The following is a 20,877-nucleotide window of genomic DNA, read 5'->3' as shown; positions in this document are numbered from 1 at the left end:
AATTGCTGGTTTGACTTTTCAGACCCTTAACCCTAAAAGAAAGTTAAAACAGAGGATATTATTTGCCTATCCCAGTTCTCAAACCTATGTAGAAATGACTAGAAGGCAGGGTTCTGTGGAACCCACTTTGGGAAGCCCTGGTCTAGCCACACTTATCTGGGTCACTTAGTGTCTTTCTAGTCCAGGACCGAGGAGCTGGGTTTGGGGTTCATGTGCTTGCCTTCCTGCTTGAGTGGGTTTCTGGTGGTGTTACCTGTTGCACTCCTCCACTAACGCCTCCCTCTCTTCCTTGCTGGGATTCTTTTGCCGGTCGTAGGCCTGGTACAAGATTTGCTGGGATGCGGGCCCCCATTTGAAGCGGTTACGACGCATCTTCTTGTTGGTGGGCTCAGAGCAGGCATCCTCGGACTGCCCAGGCCCCTGGCTCTGTTGACTGAACTCTGGAAAGAGAAACAGCAGCTGATCCTGACTGCTTTTGTCTGTCATATTCCCAGAACTCTGGACTGTCTGGTTGAATTCTGAAAAGAGAAAGGAGTAGATTTGATAGGGTCTGTAGCCATCCCTCCACCGACAGACAGACAGACAGACAGACTGACAATAACACCTTGCTCCTCTCCCCTAAGCTTTACCATCTGCTATTATTTTTAAGGGGTGGGGGAGGGGCCGTCCCAGAGGGGAATGCCTGCTGGCAGGGGCCTCATCATCCACTCCACCCAAACCACCCCTTTCTTTTCTTAGAAGGAGCTCAGACGTGGCCCCCCATTGTTTACAGAGCAGTTAGTTCATTTTTCCACTGGCTCACTGGGCCTCAGACGTGAAGCAACTCTCTGAGTTCTGAAGCCTCATTCTATGACTTAAGGGGTACGTTCAGTCAAGTCGAAGGTTTAGGGGGAGGCTGCTCAAATGTAGGATTTATATGGAAGCAAAATATTCTGAGACTGAAAACAGCTTTCCCTGTGTACAGTGATGCTCTATCCACACTGTATTATGCTTTTAGAAAAGCCCCAGTCAAACACTTTCTCACTACATCTTTGAAATACACAGAACTGGAGCTTTACATTGAATGAGAAGAATCTTTAGATAGTGGGGAATTTCAAGGTGACAGAGATGGTGTCACCATGATAAGGTGTGTGTGTGTGTGTGTGTGTGTGTGTGTATGTGTGTGTGTGTGTGTGTGTGTTTGTAGGAGAACACATGTTGGAGGTTCGTTTATAGGGGGAACTAGCCCAAGATGGAAAGATCTCACTGACTTGTCCACACATTTGACAGGTAGCAAATGCAGAAGACTGAAAACATGAAACCTTTTTAGTGGTGGCTTTTAACAAGTTGGAGTCAAATAAATATTGATGGGAAAATGTTCTTTAGTTCTGTTCCCAGCATCCAAAAATATTATGGCTCTCAAAACATTTTTATTGGGCCCACACCCAGTAGTGCTCCTTCAGTATTATGGCCTGGCAGATTCTAGGGTCACTAGGGCTACACCCATCAGTATTTGGGGGCCGTGTTGTACCAGAAATCAAATTCAGGGTCTTTCCACTGCTTGAGCTATGTACCTGGACCCTCTTCCAAATATTCTTATTGGAGATTGAAAGGAAGATGGGAGTTGGGCCCAGAGGTGAACATTTAGCTTTTGTGATTTCAATGGGATTTGATATTTACGTATGGAAGAAGAGAGCTGGGTTGCTCTCATTCTCCCCCTTGCATAAAGCAAGGCTCCTGGGGGATGAGTAATTCCATTTTCACAGGTGCCTAAGCATAGAGGTCAAACACTCAACTGAGCAAGGACTCATAACAGATTCATTTCCTTACTCCTTATCCCTCGGCTCTGGTCCTGGAGGTGTTCCTTCCTTGGCTCCTAGAGTTATTACCACAGATCTCAGAGAACCGGATCCCACATTCTCAAGGTTCAAAGTCAAGTCATTGCTGGCAGCTGGAATCCTAATGCCCTGCAGTTCTTCCATCTGTAAGTGTACCTCTGGGGAGATCCTAAGCTCCCATTTCCATTGGTCCCTTCCAGGGAGTAGGGTTTCTAACTTGCCTGGACTTTGGACTCCAGCTGCAGGTATATTCGGTTTTAACCCTTTGCTGACTGGTCAAGCTAACGAGCAGGTTCCCTGGGGGGAGGACTGAACTTGTCATGGGATGTTTGCTCCACCTACTTTGGATGCTTCTCAGGCCACTTAGAGCTCTGAGCACACTGGTTCTCAGCCATTTCTTTAGATGTCTAGGGGAGTCACTGCCTCAAAGACAGATAATGGGATAAATGTAGGGTTCCAGCCAAATTCTCTCTGCTTTCCACTGCGGACCTGAGTCCAGCCTAATGGAGCATGAAATAACCTTTGAGATCTAAACAAGCTATAGTTAAGATGATGATGAGCCAAAGTCCCATGGGGGTTATACATTCCAAAATGCCTCTGTACCGCCTATATTATCTGTTCCTTACTGCAGTGATCAAAAGGCAGTTACCCTAGGAATGATCAGAGGGGAAGAAAAAGGTTATCCACTTAATGGGGGATGGGAGGGTCTGCCTCAGTGTCTTCCCACTTCCCTCTGGCTCTGTGAGGTCACCACGAGTAACAGCCCAAGCCAGGATGAAAAATCCCAAGACCTGGAATCAATGTCTAACTCTTCACCGGATGTGAACAGATGAAATATTTATGGAGTCACGTCTATGGGACAGTGTTGTTCAAAGCCCTCAAAATGCATCCCTTCATCTAATTCTCATGCGCCAGGGGAGATATGTGGCCTTCTTTTTACAGAGGAAGAGACAGAAACTCCCACTGGTTCAGTGACTTGCCTGGAGCTGCTGGGACTTGGGAAAGAAGCCAGGATGTGAACCCAGGCTGGAGGCACAAAGGTACTTCTCCAGCAGTGTTAGTATCGCCTCTTGCTAAAATCAAAACTCCAACAATACACCCACAAAACATGAAAATCTGACATAGGTGGGGACCACAAGCCCCATCTATGAAGTTGGATCAGTGGGGTTGAGCCAGGCGCATAGCCACTAAGCATGGGATTGTCTGTGATCAAAAGGCAGTTCTGCCTTCCCAGGTGCCTTCCCAGGAGGCAGGATTCAGACCCGTCCCCGACCTGGGACCACAGGCATTGAGGGCTCAGCAACACCCTCTCCACCCTGCTTGATCCTGCTTCAGACTGTTCTCAGCAAGTGAAGATCCTGCCTCCCCCACACCCTCTAGCCCTACCTACTTCCTTCCACCTCCTTTCAGATTAATAAGCTGCAGGTAGGGGACAGAAAATGCTTATTGTCACTAAAAAGTAGCCTGAAGAAGTTGGCTACAGCAGCCTCTTTACAAGCTTAGGAAAAAGCTCAGACAAGAGATTCCAAATATGGGCCCATGAATATTCTTGTTGATTATTCTTCATTTTGCAGAGCATTTGAAGCTGTCTTTAAAACTGCTTCCCTTTCTTGTTCCTTCCACCCACCTAGTTTACTTGTAGCCCTCTTAAATTGATCTTATTTCCTAATTATTTTAAAACTTTATGTTTATGTATCTTGTATCCTTTCTTCAAGAGGTCTGTCAAATGTCACCTCCACTAGGAAGGCCACCAGGATGTCTCCAGGCAAGCTAGCAATTCCTCAGCTGACCCCTGTGTGTACCTTTATAACAGGTCTTAGATAGCACCTGCCATTAGTTACTCTCAGATTTTTATCTTTCCATTTAGATTGTAGTTCCTAAAGGAAGGAACTTGTGTATCCCATTGCTCAGCATCAAAATTTAATACATCTCATAGGTATTCATGTCTTTACAGAAAAAAGGGAGTGCTCTGTCTTATTTGCCTTTAAAATTACAACTGTTTTTAAAAGCTCCTGCAGAAATTATCATGCATTTTTTGGTGAAATGTGTGTTCTCAGACAGCCTGAGACATTTTGAGGGACTTTTTTTTTTTGTGGAGGATGGTTGGTTTTTGGGCTACAGGCTATACCCAGCAGTCCTCAAGGCTTCCTCCTGGTTCTGCACTCAGGGATCACTCCTGGCAGGCTCCGGGAATTCTGGGATCTGGGGTGCTGGGGATCAAACCTACATCAGCCTTGTGCAGGGGAAATGCCCTACTTGCTATGCCATAATTTGGGCCCCAGGACTATTTTTTGTAAAGCTTCAGTTTGGCTTCTGGTTCCCTCTCCCTTCTCAGGGAATTCCCACTGAGCAAGGAGAAGTGGGTCTACCTGGAGATGGGTTATGAGGCTTGCATGGGGGTAAGGGTAGGTCCCAAAAGTTGTCTGGCCTTTGGAGACTGTATTTTCTGATAAATTTCTTGTACTTTCTGGGAATTATAGAGTTGCCTTCATGTCAGAAACACATTTTAAAAAAATTATTATTATTTTTGTTTTTTTATTTTGGGCCACACCTGGCAGTGCTCAGGACTTACTCCTGGCTCTGTGCACAGGGATCACTCCTGGCAGTGCTCCGGGGACCATATGAGATGCCAGGGATTGAATTCGGGTTGGCCACATGTGAGGCAAATGCCCTGCCCACTGGACTATCACTCTAGTCCCAGAAACACAAATTCTTAATTTTTACTTAATTTTTTTCATTTGTTTTTTAGGGCCACTCCCAGCTATACTCAGGGACTATTCCTTGCTTTGACTAAGGAATTACTCCTGGCAGGCCGACCACATGAAAGGCAAGATTCCTACCCACTGTACTATATCTCAGGCCCCAGAAACACAAATTCTAAAAAACTTTGTGGCTAGGAATGGTGGATCTACTCAGTCTAAGTGAGGCCTCTTTCCCTAAACAGCAAGAGCTCTTGCTTTGCTGCTTCTGCTCTACTTAATGCTTCCAACCAAGAATAAACAAACAGTGAGACAAACACCTAAAACTGCTTACCTCTTTGCTTACAAACACCTAAAACTTTTGCCTTCCCAGGTTCTGAGATGATAAATACCAAAATAGTCACTTCAGAGTAGTGTGTGATACAAGAGTGATTTTTTTTTTTGGGGGGGAGGGGGTCATACTTGGAGTTGCACATACAGGGATTACTCCTGGCTCCTGCACTCAGGAATTACTCCTGGCAGTGCTCAGGGAGCCATATGGGATGCTGGGAATCGAACCCGGGTCAGCCGCGTGCAAGGCAATTGCCCTACCTGCTGTGCTATCGCTCCAGCCCCACAAGAGTGATTTTTAAAGAGACCATCCTGTGAAAGGGGAAACTCAAGTAGATCTTTGAACTCTAACTGGTGACATTCAGCATCTTGTTATATTTTATGCTAGGACTACACTGGGTTGTACTCAGGGCTTACTCCTGGTGCTGCATTCAGGGCTCACCCCTGGCAAGACTTGGGGACTGCATGGGGTATGGGGTATTGAATCCAGGTTGGCCTTGTGCAAAGCAAGTACCCTATTTGCAGTACTATTGCTCTGGCCCAGCATCTTAACAAGGACAGAAACCCTTGGCCCAAAGTGTGTGAGGACCATGAACGCAAATAAACACCAGTCTTCCTTGGAAAAGGTCCAGAGCAAAATAATTCAAGTATAATGTAACAGTGTACTTTTTTTTTCGCTTTTTGGGTCACACCTGGCTATGCACAGGGGTTACTCCTGGCTCTGCACTCAGGAATCACTCCTGGCGATGCTCAGGGGACATATGGGATGCTGGGAATCGAACCCGGATCGGCCGAGTGCAAGGCAAACGCCCTACCCGCTGTGCTATTGCTCCAGCCCCGTAACAGTGTACTTTTTGGTACCCCAAACAAAACAAAACAGAGCAAAGCAATTAGAATGTCATTTCTGTTCCTATCATTCATACAGCTCAAGTTTCTAGGCTCCCAAACAAGCGAACAAATCAACCAAACCAAAACCAAACCAAAACAAAATAAACAAACAAACAAGAAGAAACTTCTCAATCTTACTGAGGGGAGAAATCCTGGACAGAGCAAAGTTTGTGGATGGGAATGATGAGACTCGGTCAGAGTTCTGAAGGCAGGCATATCTTTGTGTGTCACCTTCATCAGAATTAGTATTTTTTTCTTTTTTCTTTCATTTCAGGGCCACACCCAGCTGTGCTAAGGGCTTAATCCTGACTCTGTGTCAGGACTACTCCTGGTGGGCTCAGGAGACCATATTGTGTGCCAAGGACCGAACCCAGGCCGGCCGCATGCAAGGCAAATACCCAACTGCTGTACTATCACTCCAGCCCCCAGAAACAGTATGTTCATTAGACAGGCTCACCAGCTGTGGTCCTTAGACTCACTAATTTGGGTAAATGTGAGTTCCTTAAATTGCTCCAGACCTAAGTTCTACCTCCCATTCTCCCAAATAACAGGATTACATTTGAGTCCCTCTCTCTCTACAAATTTCCTCTGATTTTATACTAATGGCAGAGGGAGGAAAATAATAATAATGGCAATCCGAATTACTGACAGCTACAGAATGCCTTCCTTGAAAACTTTGCTCTGTGCTCGTCTGTCCAGGGGAACAATTTAGGGGTAATTTGAGAAACCATGCCAAGGTTCCCAGTTTAATTTTCAAGAGGAAAGGGCACTGGAGGCATGGATGGAAGAGTCAGAGCATTTCCCACACTGCAGGAACTTGTCAGATTGACTGACCAGGTAACAAGGGACCCAGAAGGAAGACAGGGTACCAGCTGATCCATCCTGCAGTAGCTCTAAGCTACACCTGTCAACTTCCGTAGAGTCACTACTGCTAGGCAGGCCTTCTTAAAGAAGGGGACGCAGGCACCCCCAGGGGACAGTGCTAGGGCACAGTCATCTACTAAAATCTGAGGCAAAGGAGGGATGGAAACACTTACGTCTGAGGATCTCTCGCTGCTTGCGGACGTACCAGGTGTACAGGGCAGCACGCTTCTGCGTCTTCATGGGGGTGCCCTTGTTGAGATGCTGGGAGAGGTGGGACTGGTTCAGACCCGTGACATCAACCACCTCCCTCTGGGGGATGTTGTGTTGCTGCATGTAGCCCTTGATCATTTTGGCAGCTCTCCACGGGTCCTCACTGGACAGAGAAGCAGGCGGTTAGGATGCTGGTGGAAATGGTCCGTAAGGATTCTCTTTCAAGAGGTTTGACCCAAACTCTGAGCTTAATGTTAATCTTTTCTCTTTCTTTCACTCCTTGTCTAAGCCTTACAGAGAAGTGACTCACATAGCGCCTCATAAAAGAGGAGATGGAATCAATCACACTCTATGGAGAGAACCATGATGAAGAGAACTCCCCATGCTCAGGAAAGACAAAATACTACCAGCATTCTTCCTGCCTTTTCTGGTGGTGGTGGGAGGTATCATTCAGCAGGGCTCAGGGTTTACTTCTGGCTCTGTGCTCATGTGTTCACTCCTTATTCTGTGCTCAGAGATTCTGTGCTCAAGGACCTGGTGGTTCTTGGGTCCATATATGGAGCTGGGGATTTGAAGTAGGTTTGTGGACAGAGCTGTATGCAAGGCAAGTACTTTAACCCCAGCATGTCTCTCCTGCTCCAGCACCCTTCCTCCTTAAGAAGACAGAAAAACTTCTTGTCTTATTTTGCTTTCTTTCATTTCTCTGGCATGTGAGCCCAATAAAGCGCAAGGGACCTCGTGGGAAAGTCGGGATGCCAGTGGCATGCTGCGGGATTGACTGATCCCACCAGGGTAGGGGGTGGCATCTGCTCCTGAAATTCACCCGGATCCTTCCCCTCATTATGATGGTTCTGAAGGGGTGTCTGGACTTCTGGTTTTATAAATAGGAGTAAAACAGGTGTATCTACCTGCTGAGAAGTTCAAAACACTTTAAGCCAAAGTCTACATGATTTTAAAGTTTTAGGAAAGTTTAAAGAAATACAAAGACATTCCTCCCTGCAATGAAGGCTCTCTCCATTAAGGAAAGGCAAGTAAAGTCATGAAGGAAAAACTCTACAGCTCCGCCTCCCAGATAAAACCTAGTGGAGAAGAGTATTTTCAGTTTCAGAGTAAGACATTAACAATGCCAAACACTTTGTTTTCCTCTCTCTTACCTTCCTTCTTTGATTGGGTAAGAGTATCCGGAAAGCAATCTTGCCTAAATTTCAAGCTGGGGATAAAAGTATGGCTCCACTTTTCATTTTTTCTAATTAACTCAGGTATGCAAAAAGCTCCTTTGGAGCAATGTATTGGTGCCTTTGAGTTTTATTTGTTTGAGATGTTTTTTAACTGCCAATGCATTTCTGTTATTGAACAAGTAACTTAAAATGAGAGATATCATTTAAAATAAGAAATAAAGGAAACACTGCACAGAGCAGAAAGACGTACTCATGAAGCAATGTAGCCACGTATGCTAGTTCTTAACGCAGTAACCTATTTCAGGTAAAAGAAATCCCTTTCCCATATGTTGATCTGTATATGAGCCTATTTGAACATAAAAATATTATATAGGGAAAGTGAGCTACAAGTGAAAGAAAACAAAAAAGGTGTCAAGCTACAATAGTGCCATAAAACAACTAGTTGATTCCCGGCATTTCAAAAAGGTGTCTGTATGTCAAACAAAATTAATTCTTTAACGAATTCAACATTCCAACAACAAATCTGAGATATTTTGGAAGCATCGAAGTAGCATCATTTTAGCAAGTCCTCAATATCAAATTCTTAAGAACATGATTTTATGATTTTTCCACAGAGACATTTTTGAGAAAGGCAAATTTTTCCAGATAAATTATTCGTAAGTTCAAGCTCTTCTCAATACAGGTAACTTCCAAATAATACAAGTTGGTACTTTGTAACAAGACCAAAAATGAAAAATACTTTCCTGTTTCGAACAAAGGCTTTCACCTTGAATCAGTCAAGAAAAAGAACCAAACAACCCAGGCAACGTTTTGGATACACCGTATAAACAACAGGGATCGTTTTAAAGCGCGTTTCTGGTGACTATTTCTATAGATAAGTGTAGGTCGGAAAAACATTTTCAACAGAGACGGACTATAGTTTTTGAAAGTTAGACAATTCGAATTCAAATTAATTCAGGTTAACTATTTGAGCCAGCAGATGGACGTTTCCCCCCTCTTTCTTTCTAAATTTCTTTACCTGTGTCCATTTTGTGCGAAAGGGTGTCATTTGCTCAAGGCCAAGGATCCCGTGGAAAAAGTGAACTAACCCAACAATTGGGAAAGTTTTTAAAAAGCCCAGGAAAACCCTATAAATGAGAAACCTTTCAGCCCACATAAAAGGACTGGAGTTGGGGGTAAGATGGCGTAGTTAGACCTTTACAGCTCTGACTCCAGAATTCACATGCATTTACGGGGAAGTGGCGGGCGAGCAGGACTCGGGGACGTTTTTCCAATTTCCAAACACAGCTGGGGTTCCGGGGCTCCGGGCAGCGACGCGGGGCCGCGGGGTGCGCAGGTGCCAACACCCGACCCGGGCCCCGGGGCTCGCCGTTCCCGCAACAACGCCCGAGCTGCCCCGGAGCACAGAGCCCGCACGCACGGCGCGCGGAAACCTCCACGGCGAGTTCCCGGAGCCATCAGCGCCGCAAACACCCACCCGCCTCCCTCGGAGCGGGTCCCCCGGGCTGGACCGGCTTAGCCTTTCGCAAAGACCCGTGCGCCGGCGCCGAGAGCGCGCGGTCCCCGCCTGCGCGGTCCTTCTAGCGGGTGGAAAGCGCGTCCAGTCGCTCCGAAAAGGGATCTTTCTTGTTCTGTCCTTCCCTCCTTAGCGGGAGAATAGGGTGGAGGTGGGGGGAGGAAAAAGAGGGGGGATGTGCCTGCGTGTCTTGGGCAGTCAAGTGCCCACTGTGCAATGCCCTGGGCGCTGCTAACCATTTCTTGAAAAATGACTTTAATCAAATCGCAGGACTCCGAAAGGTGGGGTGGGGGAGGGGAGGAGAGGCAGCACCCTCCTGGCGAAGGGAGAGAAACCTGGCGCCCCCGTCTGTGCCCCCCCTCCACTCCCTCGAGGGTCTCACCCCCTCCCCCAGCGGCCCTTCTTGTCCCTCTGGAGTCGGGAGGGTTTGTGGGTTGTGCGGAGGGAAGAGGGTCCCGGGGTCGCTGGGGCAGCGGCGGGGGCGCGGCAGCAGCGCCCCCCAGGACGGTGCGCGCGAGCTGCCCCGTGTCGCGGTTTGAGGTCTTTTCCTCTCTTAAGTCGCGTTTACAACTTCACCAATGAATAACCCGCCTCTCTTCCACCTAATCACGGCCCTTTGTGTATCTTTCTGTTGATGATTTATAGAAATAAATTAATAACGCCCCGACTCCACGTGCTGCAGTTTATGTTACATCTCTGCGGCGTCGGGCCCCGCTCGCGGCTGAGTACGAAGGGGCGCCCCCAAATTGCCTGCGGCTCCCTGGGTCCGCCCTGAGCGCGACTAGAAACGCGGGCGTCGGCGGCCCAACGGACCGGGCCTAGGCGGGCTGGCAGGAGGTCGGAGCCAGCTCGGTTAGTCCGGCGGCCAGGCCCTGGTCAACCTCCAGGCCTCGTGGGCTGCCTGGCCGCTCCTCTGCCGACCCCCTCGCTGTCCTGCACCCCCACCCCGGTAGGGGAAGACACTGTTGTCGTTCTGGGCAGTGACTAGAGCGAGAACCTCAAACCTACGAATTGCAGTGAAATACTCTGGGGGAGAAAGTTTAGAAACCCTCTTGATCGCCTTTGCTGGAGGCTAAGCTGAGGGTTCCCGGAGAGCAAATTCAAATGCAAGGTCACAGCCCCTTCCAAGCAGCGGCCGCTCGGAACGAACATAACACCGAGGCGACCGAGGCAACGAACGAACGCAGCAGCCGAGGCGCTGGAGTCAGTGTCTGAGGCCATGCCACGGATAGATCCCAAAGCGGAGTGGCCGCGAGCAGGGTGACGGCTGTCTTAGGGAACCTCTGGGTTCCTTGGATAATTAGTAACCAGCTGTCAAAGCCATAAGCCGGCCTCCGAGGCCCACCAAACCACTACGGACCGGGAGATGCGACAAGTCAGCTTATCTGCACCTGTGGGGACACAGCCAGCAGCGCCCCCCCCCCCACTTCTCTTCTCAGCATGAGATTACATCCACCAGGAACCCGGGTCTTGGCAGCATCTGCCCCTTCCCTGCTTCGTTCTGTGTTTTCTTTTGCCCGGTGCGGGTCTCTGAACCTACAAAGTGCAACATCTTCCCCCTTTCAAATCTCACCCTGCCAGAGGGATTGTGCATAACCCTGGGGCGGGGATGGGGGGGCCGGTCATGGGCCTGGGTGCTGCCAGATGGGAGCGCCCACCTCTACCTGGGTCCCCCAGGGCTGCACGTCCCTCTGCAAAGAGCAGCAAGTCGCTGAGCTTGAGGTCGGCCTCGGTTCCGGCGAGGGGAGAGGCAGCGCCAGGGAGAACACATGCGTGGCCGGCGCGCTGGCCGGGCAGAGCCTCAGCCCCTGGAAACCACCCTGTTGCCCAGCACCCACTTCCACCGTTCGTTGTTCCGCGGGCAGACAGGTCGGGAGGGGTCAAGGAGCCCGGAGAGAGAAGCCGAGCGCCCCCCGGGGGACTTGTCTAGTGGGAAACAGGCTCGGTGTGAGTGGTCTGAGCTAACGTCGCCGCGGCCCGGGGTCCCCAGCCCGCACCTGGCCCCGCGCGCCTGCCTACCTGAGCATCCGGTCCACCTCCGCGCGCTGCTCCGCCGCCTCCTCGGTGTTGAGCGCCTGCAGCTCCTTAAGGATGGGAGGGGTGTCATAGTCGTCCCCTTCCTCCGAGTCCTCGTCCCCGGACAGGCGGCCCTTGGCGTGGCCGTTGGTGAGAGTATGGAAGACCGGCTTGGTGTCTCGTTCGGCCCCGCTCCCGGGGGACAGCGGCAGCGTCTCCAGCTTCACCCCGAAATTCGGGGATGGCAGTAACTCCTCCAAGGCCTGGACCAGCACCTCCTTGGTGACCCCAGAGCTCAGCAGGGCGCTCAGGAGTTCTTGTTGCAGCGACGTGAGCTTGGACACCATTTTCCAAGGACAGGGGGGAAAGGAAAAGAAGGGGGTGTGGGGGTGGGTGGGTGCAAGAGAGGAGGGTGGAGGGGGTTTCACGAGCAAACACCCCCGAGTCCAGGAGCCCCCCCACCCTGCGGCCTCCGGACACCTGCTACCTCCCAGGGGTCCCGGAGCCTCCTCCGAGAGGAGTCAGAAAAGTTCTAACTTGCCATGATCGCCTCCATTAGGCCATATAAGATATGCAAATGAGCGGGGAGGGCCCGGTGCTCGGCGGGATGCAAATCAGGCTGGGGAGGGGGGAAAACCGAGGGCGAGGGTGAGCCCAAGGGGCAGACGGCGGAGCAGGCGACCCGGGCGGGCAGCGGGGCCTGCGGGGGCCCGTGGCGCTCAGCGCAGCGTGGCGTGGGGGGCGGCTGTAGCCCTCCTTGAGGGGGTTCAGTTGATCCGCCAGACCTGAGCCGACCTTTGGACTCGTTAAACAAGCGCCTTGCGGCCGGCTTCGGCGGCTCCCTGGGGCTTTTGCACCCGCCGCAGCCGGGCTTTCGGTCCTGAGGAAGGAGAAACTGCGCCGCGGGGTTCAGGTGAGAGCGGGGGGCTGCCTGGACCATCTGGGAAGAAGGGGGCAGAGGAGGTTACGATGAGCGGGGACTCTCCGGGGCATCCCAGATCACCCAGGTGGAGAGTCATCGGGGGCCGAGGACAAAGTTGCGCGGAGGAAGTGGGGTCAGCTGGGGGGGCCCCCCGAAGAGAGTGCGGATGGCTGAGACCTCCCCCCACCTCATTTAGTTCTACCTGGGTGGCGGATCTAGGCTCTGCAGACCCCAGCACACCTCACTCACCCCCTTTCCAGTCTCACCAACCCTCCCTGGCGCTTTGGATTTGCAGAACGGCCGGCCCAGGCGAGCGATCAGGAGGCCGGGAGCGCCCTGGGCAGGAGGCGCCGACTAATTTACGGCCGGAGGAGCAGCCGCCCCGCGGCGCCAGGGCCGCGCGCTTGCTCCCGCTTCAACCCTGAACGTCCCCGGCCTCGGCCGGCCTTGCGGGCCTGCCCAGAACTGCCCCGGCGTCCTTCCCAGCCCGGAGAGCGGAGTTCCGCCAGCAGCTGGGGTGGACGGTTGGAGCCGCGTGTTCCCTGCGTCGGCTGATCTCTGGTTTATTTGCAGCTCCAGGCCCCAGCGGTTTCCCAGAGAGAGGGTCTGCGTTCTCTGCACACCCGAGGTCACCGCGGCTTTGGCTGTGGAGCCCAAGGAAAATTTCTTTCCACCCGGGCTGGCCTGGGCCAGGAAGAAAGCCGGAAAAACCTTTCAGCGCTGTAGGATACTCACTTCGCATCTTCCCCAAGAAGGCCCCCTGGACCCTCACACCGGACACCCACACCGGACACCAAGGGGCCTGCAGGAGAATTGGGCATTGCAGATTTTTTAGGATTCAGGCTTTCCAGACTATAGGTCCAGGAGCAGAGGAGTCCTCTCCTGATGGGCTCCGAGCCCGTTTCCTAAGCCTTGAAAGAAATACTGACATCTACCTAGCCGTGGTGGGTTCTCCAGTGGAGGGACTTGTCTCCACTGACACCACCAGGAAAAGCCCAGTGTTCTAATCAGTGTTGGGCTGTTCACCCCGGGAAGACCTCAACCCGGTTCCCACAAGTAAATGCTCATATCCCTGCAGGTTTAGGATTCTTAGAATGAGGCAGAGGGACTGGGAGATTTAAGGACAAAATTTTGGAATCAGCAAGGTATTTGTAGAGGAACTCATAACCAAATTCTCCTGCTGTTCCTGCCTCTGAAAGTGTAAGTAGGAGGAAGTTAGCCTTAGGTTCCAGAAGAGAAATGTTAGCACTGGGAAGCTGTTCTCATCTGCCTGGGACCGGGTCCAGTCTAGGTGACCGGTGCTGAAACTCCAAATTTGTTCCCTCTAAATCAGATTAGGGAGGGGCCAGGCTGCCTCTTCTAAAGTTAGGGTCTGCTAGGGAGTCAGAAGGAGCCAGGTGTGTGCGCATGGAGCCCCAGGGGAGGAGACACCTCCGGTTCCTCTCCTTCCCTCCGTATCAGGGGCATGGAAGACAAGGTCCTGCTTTTCACTTCTAGTTTGTTTGGGAGTATGAGGGTTCCTTAGACTTCACCATTCAGCTCAGTGGGAGAGCATTCTCTGCCTGCCCGGCTCCCCTTCACCCAGATAATGAAGTGTTCAGAGTAAATATCCCTGGAGAACAATCTAATTTTCTCTGTCCCCCACTTGCTATCAGGATAGAAGCAGTCAAGTGTAACAAACATCAGTTTCTGTGTCTAGCTGAGGCAAACCCATTAAAACACCAGTAACAACTTCTCTAGCAATAACAAAGCTTTGATTTGTAGTTTCAATTCCTGTGTGTCCAGTTAGCTCTCAAGATCTCAAAATCCAAGTATCAGCAAGCCCATTCTTTTCCCCAATCCCAGTCAATTACGCAAGCATAGGAAAGATTCGCAGAGTACGGGAAACTTCCTATGAGTGTCAGGTGTGTCTTCCACGTAATCTGGCTATTCATATCTGCCAACTTCCTCCTGTCCAAATCCACACCTGTCTATGCCACCAGATGAAATAGGGGCACTCACTGGCCACCTTTAACTACAGAGAGCTGTGAACAGGTGCAAATGGAAAATTTATAAGTGTAGGTATCCCAGCATAGTCCTTTCGGAAGTGAATGACAAATACCAAATCAGCAAAGGCTTATAAAAACCCTCTAGTGAAGTTTACTCCTAAATAGAGGAAGCAAGACTACAGTTGAAAAGAGCTAGTAAGGTTTACCTAGGATAAAGTGATGGACTGACTGATAAATCAGCCCCTTATAAAGAAAAAAAAACAACCCAGGACATCATAAGGAGATAGTTTGGAACCATTGGAGCAAAGTTAAGGTTGAAACTGAGGCTCAGGACTTGAGAGGACAGGTTTAGGATAAATGAGGAAGGTCTCCAAATTTTACTGCTTTGGGATATAAGAAATTGGGTGGGGGAGGTCAATGAGGGAAACAGGCAGACACTTAGCAGATAATAAAGGGTAGGCATTAAAATTAAATTTAGGTCTAAAACTTGCTTAGCCAGCTGTGAAGTTTTGAGCATGTGATGCATAATCTTTCTGAGACTCAGTTTCTTTACTTGGGAAATGATGAACAGAATTGTATGTCCTTGATGAAAAGGACATACCAGGCAATGCTTGGGGCTACTGTGGGCTCTGTGTTAGGGTCAGAGTTCATTCCCCATATTACTAGGGAAACCAAGAGGTGCCAAAGATTGAACCCTGGCCTCCTGCATGTGAAGCATGTGCTCAGACCATTAAGCTATTTCTCTAGCCTCTTTATTGTGTATTCTATGAGGATGACAGAATTATTGTGTTTCTGTGAGGATGAGTTGCTGAGTTGGTAACTATATATTCATGAAGTATGACAAGTTCACACATGTTTATAAGAATCACATCATGAAAACATGCAAATAAGTGAGGGAGCTGGTCACTTTGGGCTTATTTATTCCCAGCTTGTTGAGAATTACTGAATAGGAAGAGACCAGATAAAGTTCTTCTATAGTTCAAAACCTATAATTTTTTTTAATGGGAAATGCAATCAGTACTTGTTGTAAGATAATTAAAATTCGACTGTTTTGGGCTGGAGAGATAGTACAGGAGTAAAACATTTGCCTTGACTGTGACCACCCAGATTCTATCCCCAGCACTGCATATGGGTCTCTGGATGCCTCCAGGAATAATTCCTGAGCACTGCTGGGCCCAACCCTGCCCCCTCCCAAGAAAAATTATCATCAATAAAATCCAGTTGGCTCAAAGCTATATCTGAAGTGTTTTGCTGTTGTTGTATTTTGGTTTTGACTCTTAATATTACCATCTTAGAAGTTTCACAGAATGTCAAATTGGGTTACCGTGGACTTGAACTTCTCTTGTTACTTGGAGCATAAATACTATTTCTTTCCTGCTATTGTGAACAGTCTTCCCTTTATTTCCAATGGTCACCTGCTTTACTTATAGCATGAGAGACTGGTGTTTTCCATGCTCTGCTAGTCCATTCTCCAAGGCTTTCCCAGTGATTGGGAGAGTCTCTGGAAGACCCCCCAAAACAAAATCACCTCTAAAGTAAAACATGGTATTGCTCTATCCTGGTATGAAGGAGGTTGATGGAGGAACTATGGTTAGAGAGCAGCCTCATAAACTGGAGAACATTCTGGACTGAGGGTGATGAGCCCAAGGTTCTGGTTTCTGGCTATAGTATTTCTTTCTGGGTGACACTTCATTTCTCCAAAGGCTTGGATGAGCCTCTCCTTTTGTTTCCATTTTTGGCTCACACCTGATGGTGCTCAGGGACAATTCCTGGGCTCAGTGCTCAAGGTCATTCCCATCAATGTTGAGGGGACCATCCAGTGCCAGTGATTGAACCCAGGTATCCTGTGGGTAAGGCATGTACTCCAACCCTTTGAGTCATCCCACCAGCATATGGAGAAGATTGTGGACCTCTGGACCTATGATTCCATTTCTGGAAGGCAGCTGTACTTACCACTATACCACCAACACCATCTGATCCTTCATTTAAAAAATAGTTGTTCTAGATGACTCTAAGTTTGATAACTTTTTTGTGCTCTGAAATTTCTAAATAACTGTAACTTACCAAGATGTCCATTTTCAGATCTTTGGGTATGTGGTCCAAGAGCTCAGACCAGACCTGTGTGTAGTGCAGTTAGGGGACTCTGAACAACAGACATAAGCCCTGGAAGGGCACATGCTCCCTCTCTGAACTCCATAGCTACTCCTCATTGCCTGGAGACAGGCCTGATTCAGAGCAGATTCACAGCAAGTTATGTGTTGAATTAATGACCACGTGATCATCTCTGACTGATCTCCTGAAGGATGTTTTTGGGAGGCGACATATTCAATAGTGCCCACAACTTACTCCTGGCTCTGTGCTCAGGATCCAGGAGACCATATCGGGTGCTGGAAATTGAATCCAGGTCAGCAACATGCAAGGCAAGCACCCTACCACCCACTCTGTTGCCGAAGGATAATTTTTATTGCTTTATTTGTACTTAATTTTTAAGCTCTGAATAATGAAGTGACACTTGATCAAGAAATACCCTTCCCAGATACAAAAGGGTCTATTCTGTGTGATTTCATTTATATGAAGCTTAAAAACAGGAGAAATATATCCATTGTGATAGAATGCAAAATTGAGGTCATCTTGGGGATTGAACTCATAGAGGTGGGTACTAAAGAAACTTTCTAGGTTCTGTAGCTTGAGCAGGATGGTGGATACATCATGAAGCTACAAAGTTAGCTTCTGCAGGTTCCTGTAAACTTTAACTTAGTTCAAAGCAAATGACATAAGCAATTTCAAAGTATAAAATGTAAAGAGTGCAAGTCACGTCCTTACTTCCTCTCAACTGTTTACAGCTGATATGTGACCTCCAGGTTCTTCACAGACACTGGAATAACTTGTTACCGTTAAAATCTATAGACTGGCATAGTCCTAGGGTTGGCAAACTTTTTCTATAGTCAGTCAGTATCTTAGTCTTTATGGGCCATTTAGTCTTTGTTCTATTTCACTCTGATATTTTAGACAATACAGGGATGAGTATTTGCAGCCATGTTCCAATAAAACCATGAAAACAAGTGGGCGGCTGGATTCAGCCCAAGTGTCAGGAGGTCAGCTCTTGGATAAAGCCCAACCTGGCAGAAACCCACAGATTTAGTACAGTGTACTAAAGATGGCCTAGCTTTGGGGGTCAAGTGCACCAGCTGCTTTCTGGGGGCCTGGGGTGTGTGACTAGGGCCAAGTTGCTTAATTTCCTTGAATCTTTATTTACCACTATATGGACATGTGACAATAATGGAATTTACACTTTATTGCATTACCAAAAGAATTATACAACATGGAGAGCACTGTGTAAGGCAAGGGGCGAAGAGCTGGCCCCGAAGGGCGTGGTTATAGCTCAGTTAGAGCTCAAGGCTCCAGGCTCACTCACTCGCTCACTCACTCACTCACTCACTCACTCACTCACTCACTCACTCACTCACTCACTCCTTCCCTCTCAACTTCTAGTTTAAGATTCCTGGTAACCAGTACCAACTGTCTACTTGTTGATGATTATTACAAGAGCCTCCTCCTTGTTCCTCCTACCTCCTACCACCCCCAATCCTCTCTCTCTCTCTCTCTCTCTCTCTCTCTCTCTCTCTCTCTCTCTCTCTCTCTCTCTCTCTCTCTCTTTGTTTTTGTGAGATGGTGCACACCCAGCAATGCTCAGGGGTTATTTCTGGCTCTACACTCTCAGGAATTACTCCTGGAGTTGCTCAGGGGACCATGTGGGAAGTGGGGATCGAACCCAGGTCATCCATGTACAATGCAAGTGCCTCACCTGCTGTACTATCTCTTTGGCCTCCGTTCCTTCATTTAATCCCTTCCAACTGTGCTTTGCTGCTGTGGCAGTGCTGGGGGCTGGGATCGAACCCAGGATCTCAGGCTTGCAAGGCCTGTGCTCTGCCAATAGAGCCATATCCTGACCCGTGTCTCTGGGTTTTTATTTTTCTAGCATGCTGTTTCCAGCTGATCTTTACCTCAGAAACTCCTGAGAACAGAGGTTTTTCTCATTTTGATCAAACAATCCTCCTTTCTATTGGATGGTTTTCAGAAATACAGTGTACTCGGTAGCTTGTAAAAGATTAAAGTAAAAAGTCGCAACCTAGTATGATATTAAACTAATAAATACTACACCTTGCATAGAGAGCTTTCACTCCAGAGCAATAATTTATTTCTCTTTCTTCTACTACAACACCCATGAAAAATGTGATTGGCATGAGGCCCAGCACACAGTGTTTATTGACTAAACGATATGGCCTAGGCTATGTGGTGCAAAAAATGAACAAACAATTCATAATCAACAGGATTCTTGCAATCTGTTTTAGATTAGCGTTCATAAGGTGGCCTTGTGTCCTGTCCTCCTTTTCTTCCCTCAAGCTTGTGAGGTGGGCTCTCTCCTCTCCATTTTAATGACAAGGAGGAAATGGAGACTCTGGGAGGGCCAGGATTAGTCCTGGGAGCCAGCAGTGCTTAGCGGACAGCCTTGGACTTGATCTGTAGGTGCCTCATACCAAATTCAGTGCTGTTCTCTGACCCTTTAATATCTTCTGAGTCCTTTATCCAACCAAACAGAGCGGGGAACATGGAGATGCACTCCAAGCTATTACAACAGAGAGAGAAAGAGAGAGAGAGAGAGAGAGAGAGAGAGAGAGAGAGAGAGAGGAAACAGGAAGAGAGAAGAAGGAAGGAGGGAAGGAGGGGGAGAGAGAGGGAGAGAGTGTGAGAGAGCAAGAGTGAGCAAGAGAGAGAGATAGAGAGAGAGAGAGAAGAGAGAGAGAAGAGAGCGCTATCTTTTTCCTCTAAGATTAGTCCTTAGTGTCTAAAGTACTGTACTATTGGCTCAGTTTTTTTTTTTTGGTTTTTTTTTTTTTTTTTTTTGCTTTTTTGGGTCACACCCGGCGATGCACAGGGGTTACTCCTGGATCTGCACTCAGGAATCACCCCTGGCAGTGCTCAGGGAACCACATGGGATGCCGGGAATTGAACCCGGGTTGGCCACGTCCAAGGCAAACGCCCTACCCGCTGTGCTATCATTCCAGCCCTGGCTCAGTTTTATGGTATGTAAAAAGCTTTCTCATTTTAACTTGTTCCTCCACATCGTCCCACAAAGAGGGCAGATATTAGCTTTTAATAGATGAGAAACTGAGGACCAGTGAGGGGGTGGGGAGGAAATGCCTCCCTGTAGGGGCCCCAACTGCCGTCTAGAGAGCCCAGTCTCCAGAAGCTTTTAGACACCCTGTCTTCCCACTCCCTGATGGAGAACAGAAAGGTGTGAGGAAGGGATTGGAGGTCCAGCTTCAGAGTCAGGAAGCGCCACCCTGTGCCCTCCTGTCCCTTGCTCAGGCTGCAGTGGACCATGGCCCTGCCCTGACCGGCTGGATCCTGTCAGGAGCACCACCCAGGAGGTGCACTTTGGGCCTGCGAGTCACTACTCAGCGTCATACCAAGGGATGACCAGGGTATTCTCGAATGCTCGGGTGACTGGACACAGACCCTGCTGCCAGCCCTGGGGGACGGACAGAGAGCCTGCAGGGCTGCTGAGTCACAGAGCAGACTTTTATTAAGCACCCACTGTGTCCTGCTCTGCTGCTAAAGGAACTGTTTCTATAGAGAAAGAGACAGACGTGGGAGTGCTTACTCTGTCACTGGCTAGAATGGAGCAGGCTTTCTGAAGAGCACTGTGCTGATGGATGTACAGAATAAAGCTTCTGCTTTATACCTTCCAGCCCTGAGACAGCCTTCTTAGTCTTGCTGCAGTAAGACAGCGCTTAGTCTTCTTCCATAAACGGTCCCAGAGCTTGAGTTGGAGAGAACTCTGTTGTTCAGACCAAACAGAGATTCAGATATTGAGCTGTCTGTCTCTCTGCACGCGTTGTCTCGGCTAGACAAGAGGCAGATGCCATAGGAAGGCCAGCATGGGCCTTGGAGAGGGGCTGATCTGGGTTTGAAACCTATTTCTGCTGCTTCCTCCATGCGACGTGGGGCACATTGCCACGGTAAACCTCCGTTTCTTCATTTATGAAAAGGAAGACGGTTTCTAAATCAGAGGAAAAGATCATCTATGAAGCTCTCACCCTAGTGTAATTCATAACTGGAAGCAGATGCTTCCAGCGGGCGCAGGGGAACCAGCGATACTCTGGGGGAAGCTCAGAGCTCCTGAAGGGGCAGGGTTCTGTCAACAAGGAGTCAGTGTTTCAGGCAGGAGAAAGAGCTGGGTAAAGACTTACAGGCATGAGAGTGGACAATGAGGTGATGCGGTAAAGGACAAATTGGAAAGATTTTGCCAGCAATGCTTTAGCTTGCTTTTAAGCAAGAACAAACTGACCAGGAGCTATCACTCAATGCCTGGCCTGGAGACTGGACGCGTCTGAGAAATTTTTCAAAGGTGTGCATGCACATGCACTGTTGCTGGTCTGGTGTTC

The 20,877-nt window shown here is 48.9% G+C and overlaps 1 protein-coding gene across 2 annotated transcripts in view; it reads right to left on the bottom strand.

Moving 5' to 3' along the window:
• Positions 1-11,865, bottom strand: part of HNF1B (HNF1 homeobox B) — a 64,990-nt gene extending 53,125 nt beyond the window's left edge. The window contains exons 1-3 of one of the 2 annotated variants that reach the window (XM_055133031.1): positions 11,522-11,865; positions 6,772-6,971; positions 254-518 (exon numbers count right to left, since the gene is read on the bottom strand). In XM_055133031.1, coding sequence (XP_054989006.1) covers positions 254-518; positions 6,772-6,971; positions 11,522-11,865 — 809 coding nt within the window. The remainder of the gene's footprint in view (positions 1-253; positions 519-6,771; positions 6,972-11,521) is intronic. The other variant, XM_012932809.2, reaches the window with a different exon arrangement.
• Positions 11,866-20,877: the final 9,012 nt, after the last annotated feature.

The sequence above is a fragment of the Sorex araneus genome, chromosome 3 (genome assembly GCF_027595985.1).
Source record: "Sorex araneus isolate mSorAra2 chromosome 3, mSorAra2.pri, whole genome shotgun sequence".
In the NCBI taxonomy this organism is placed as follows: domain Eukaryota; kingdom Metazoa; phylum Chordata; class Mammalia; order Eulipotyphla; family Soricidae; genus Sorex; species Sorex araneus.
This window is presented reverse-complemented; position numbering and strand designations above follow the sequence as displayed.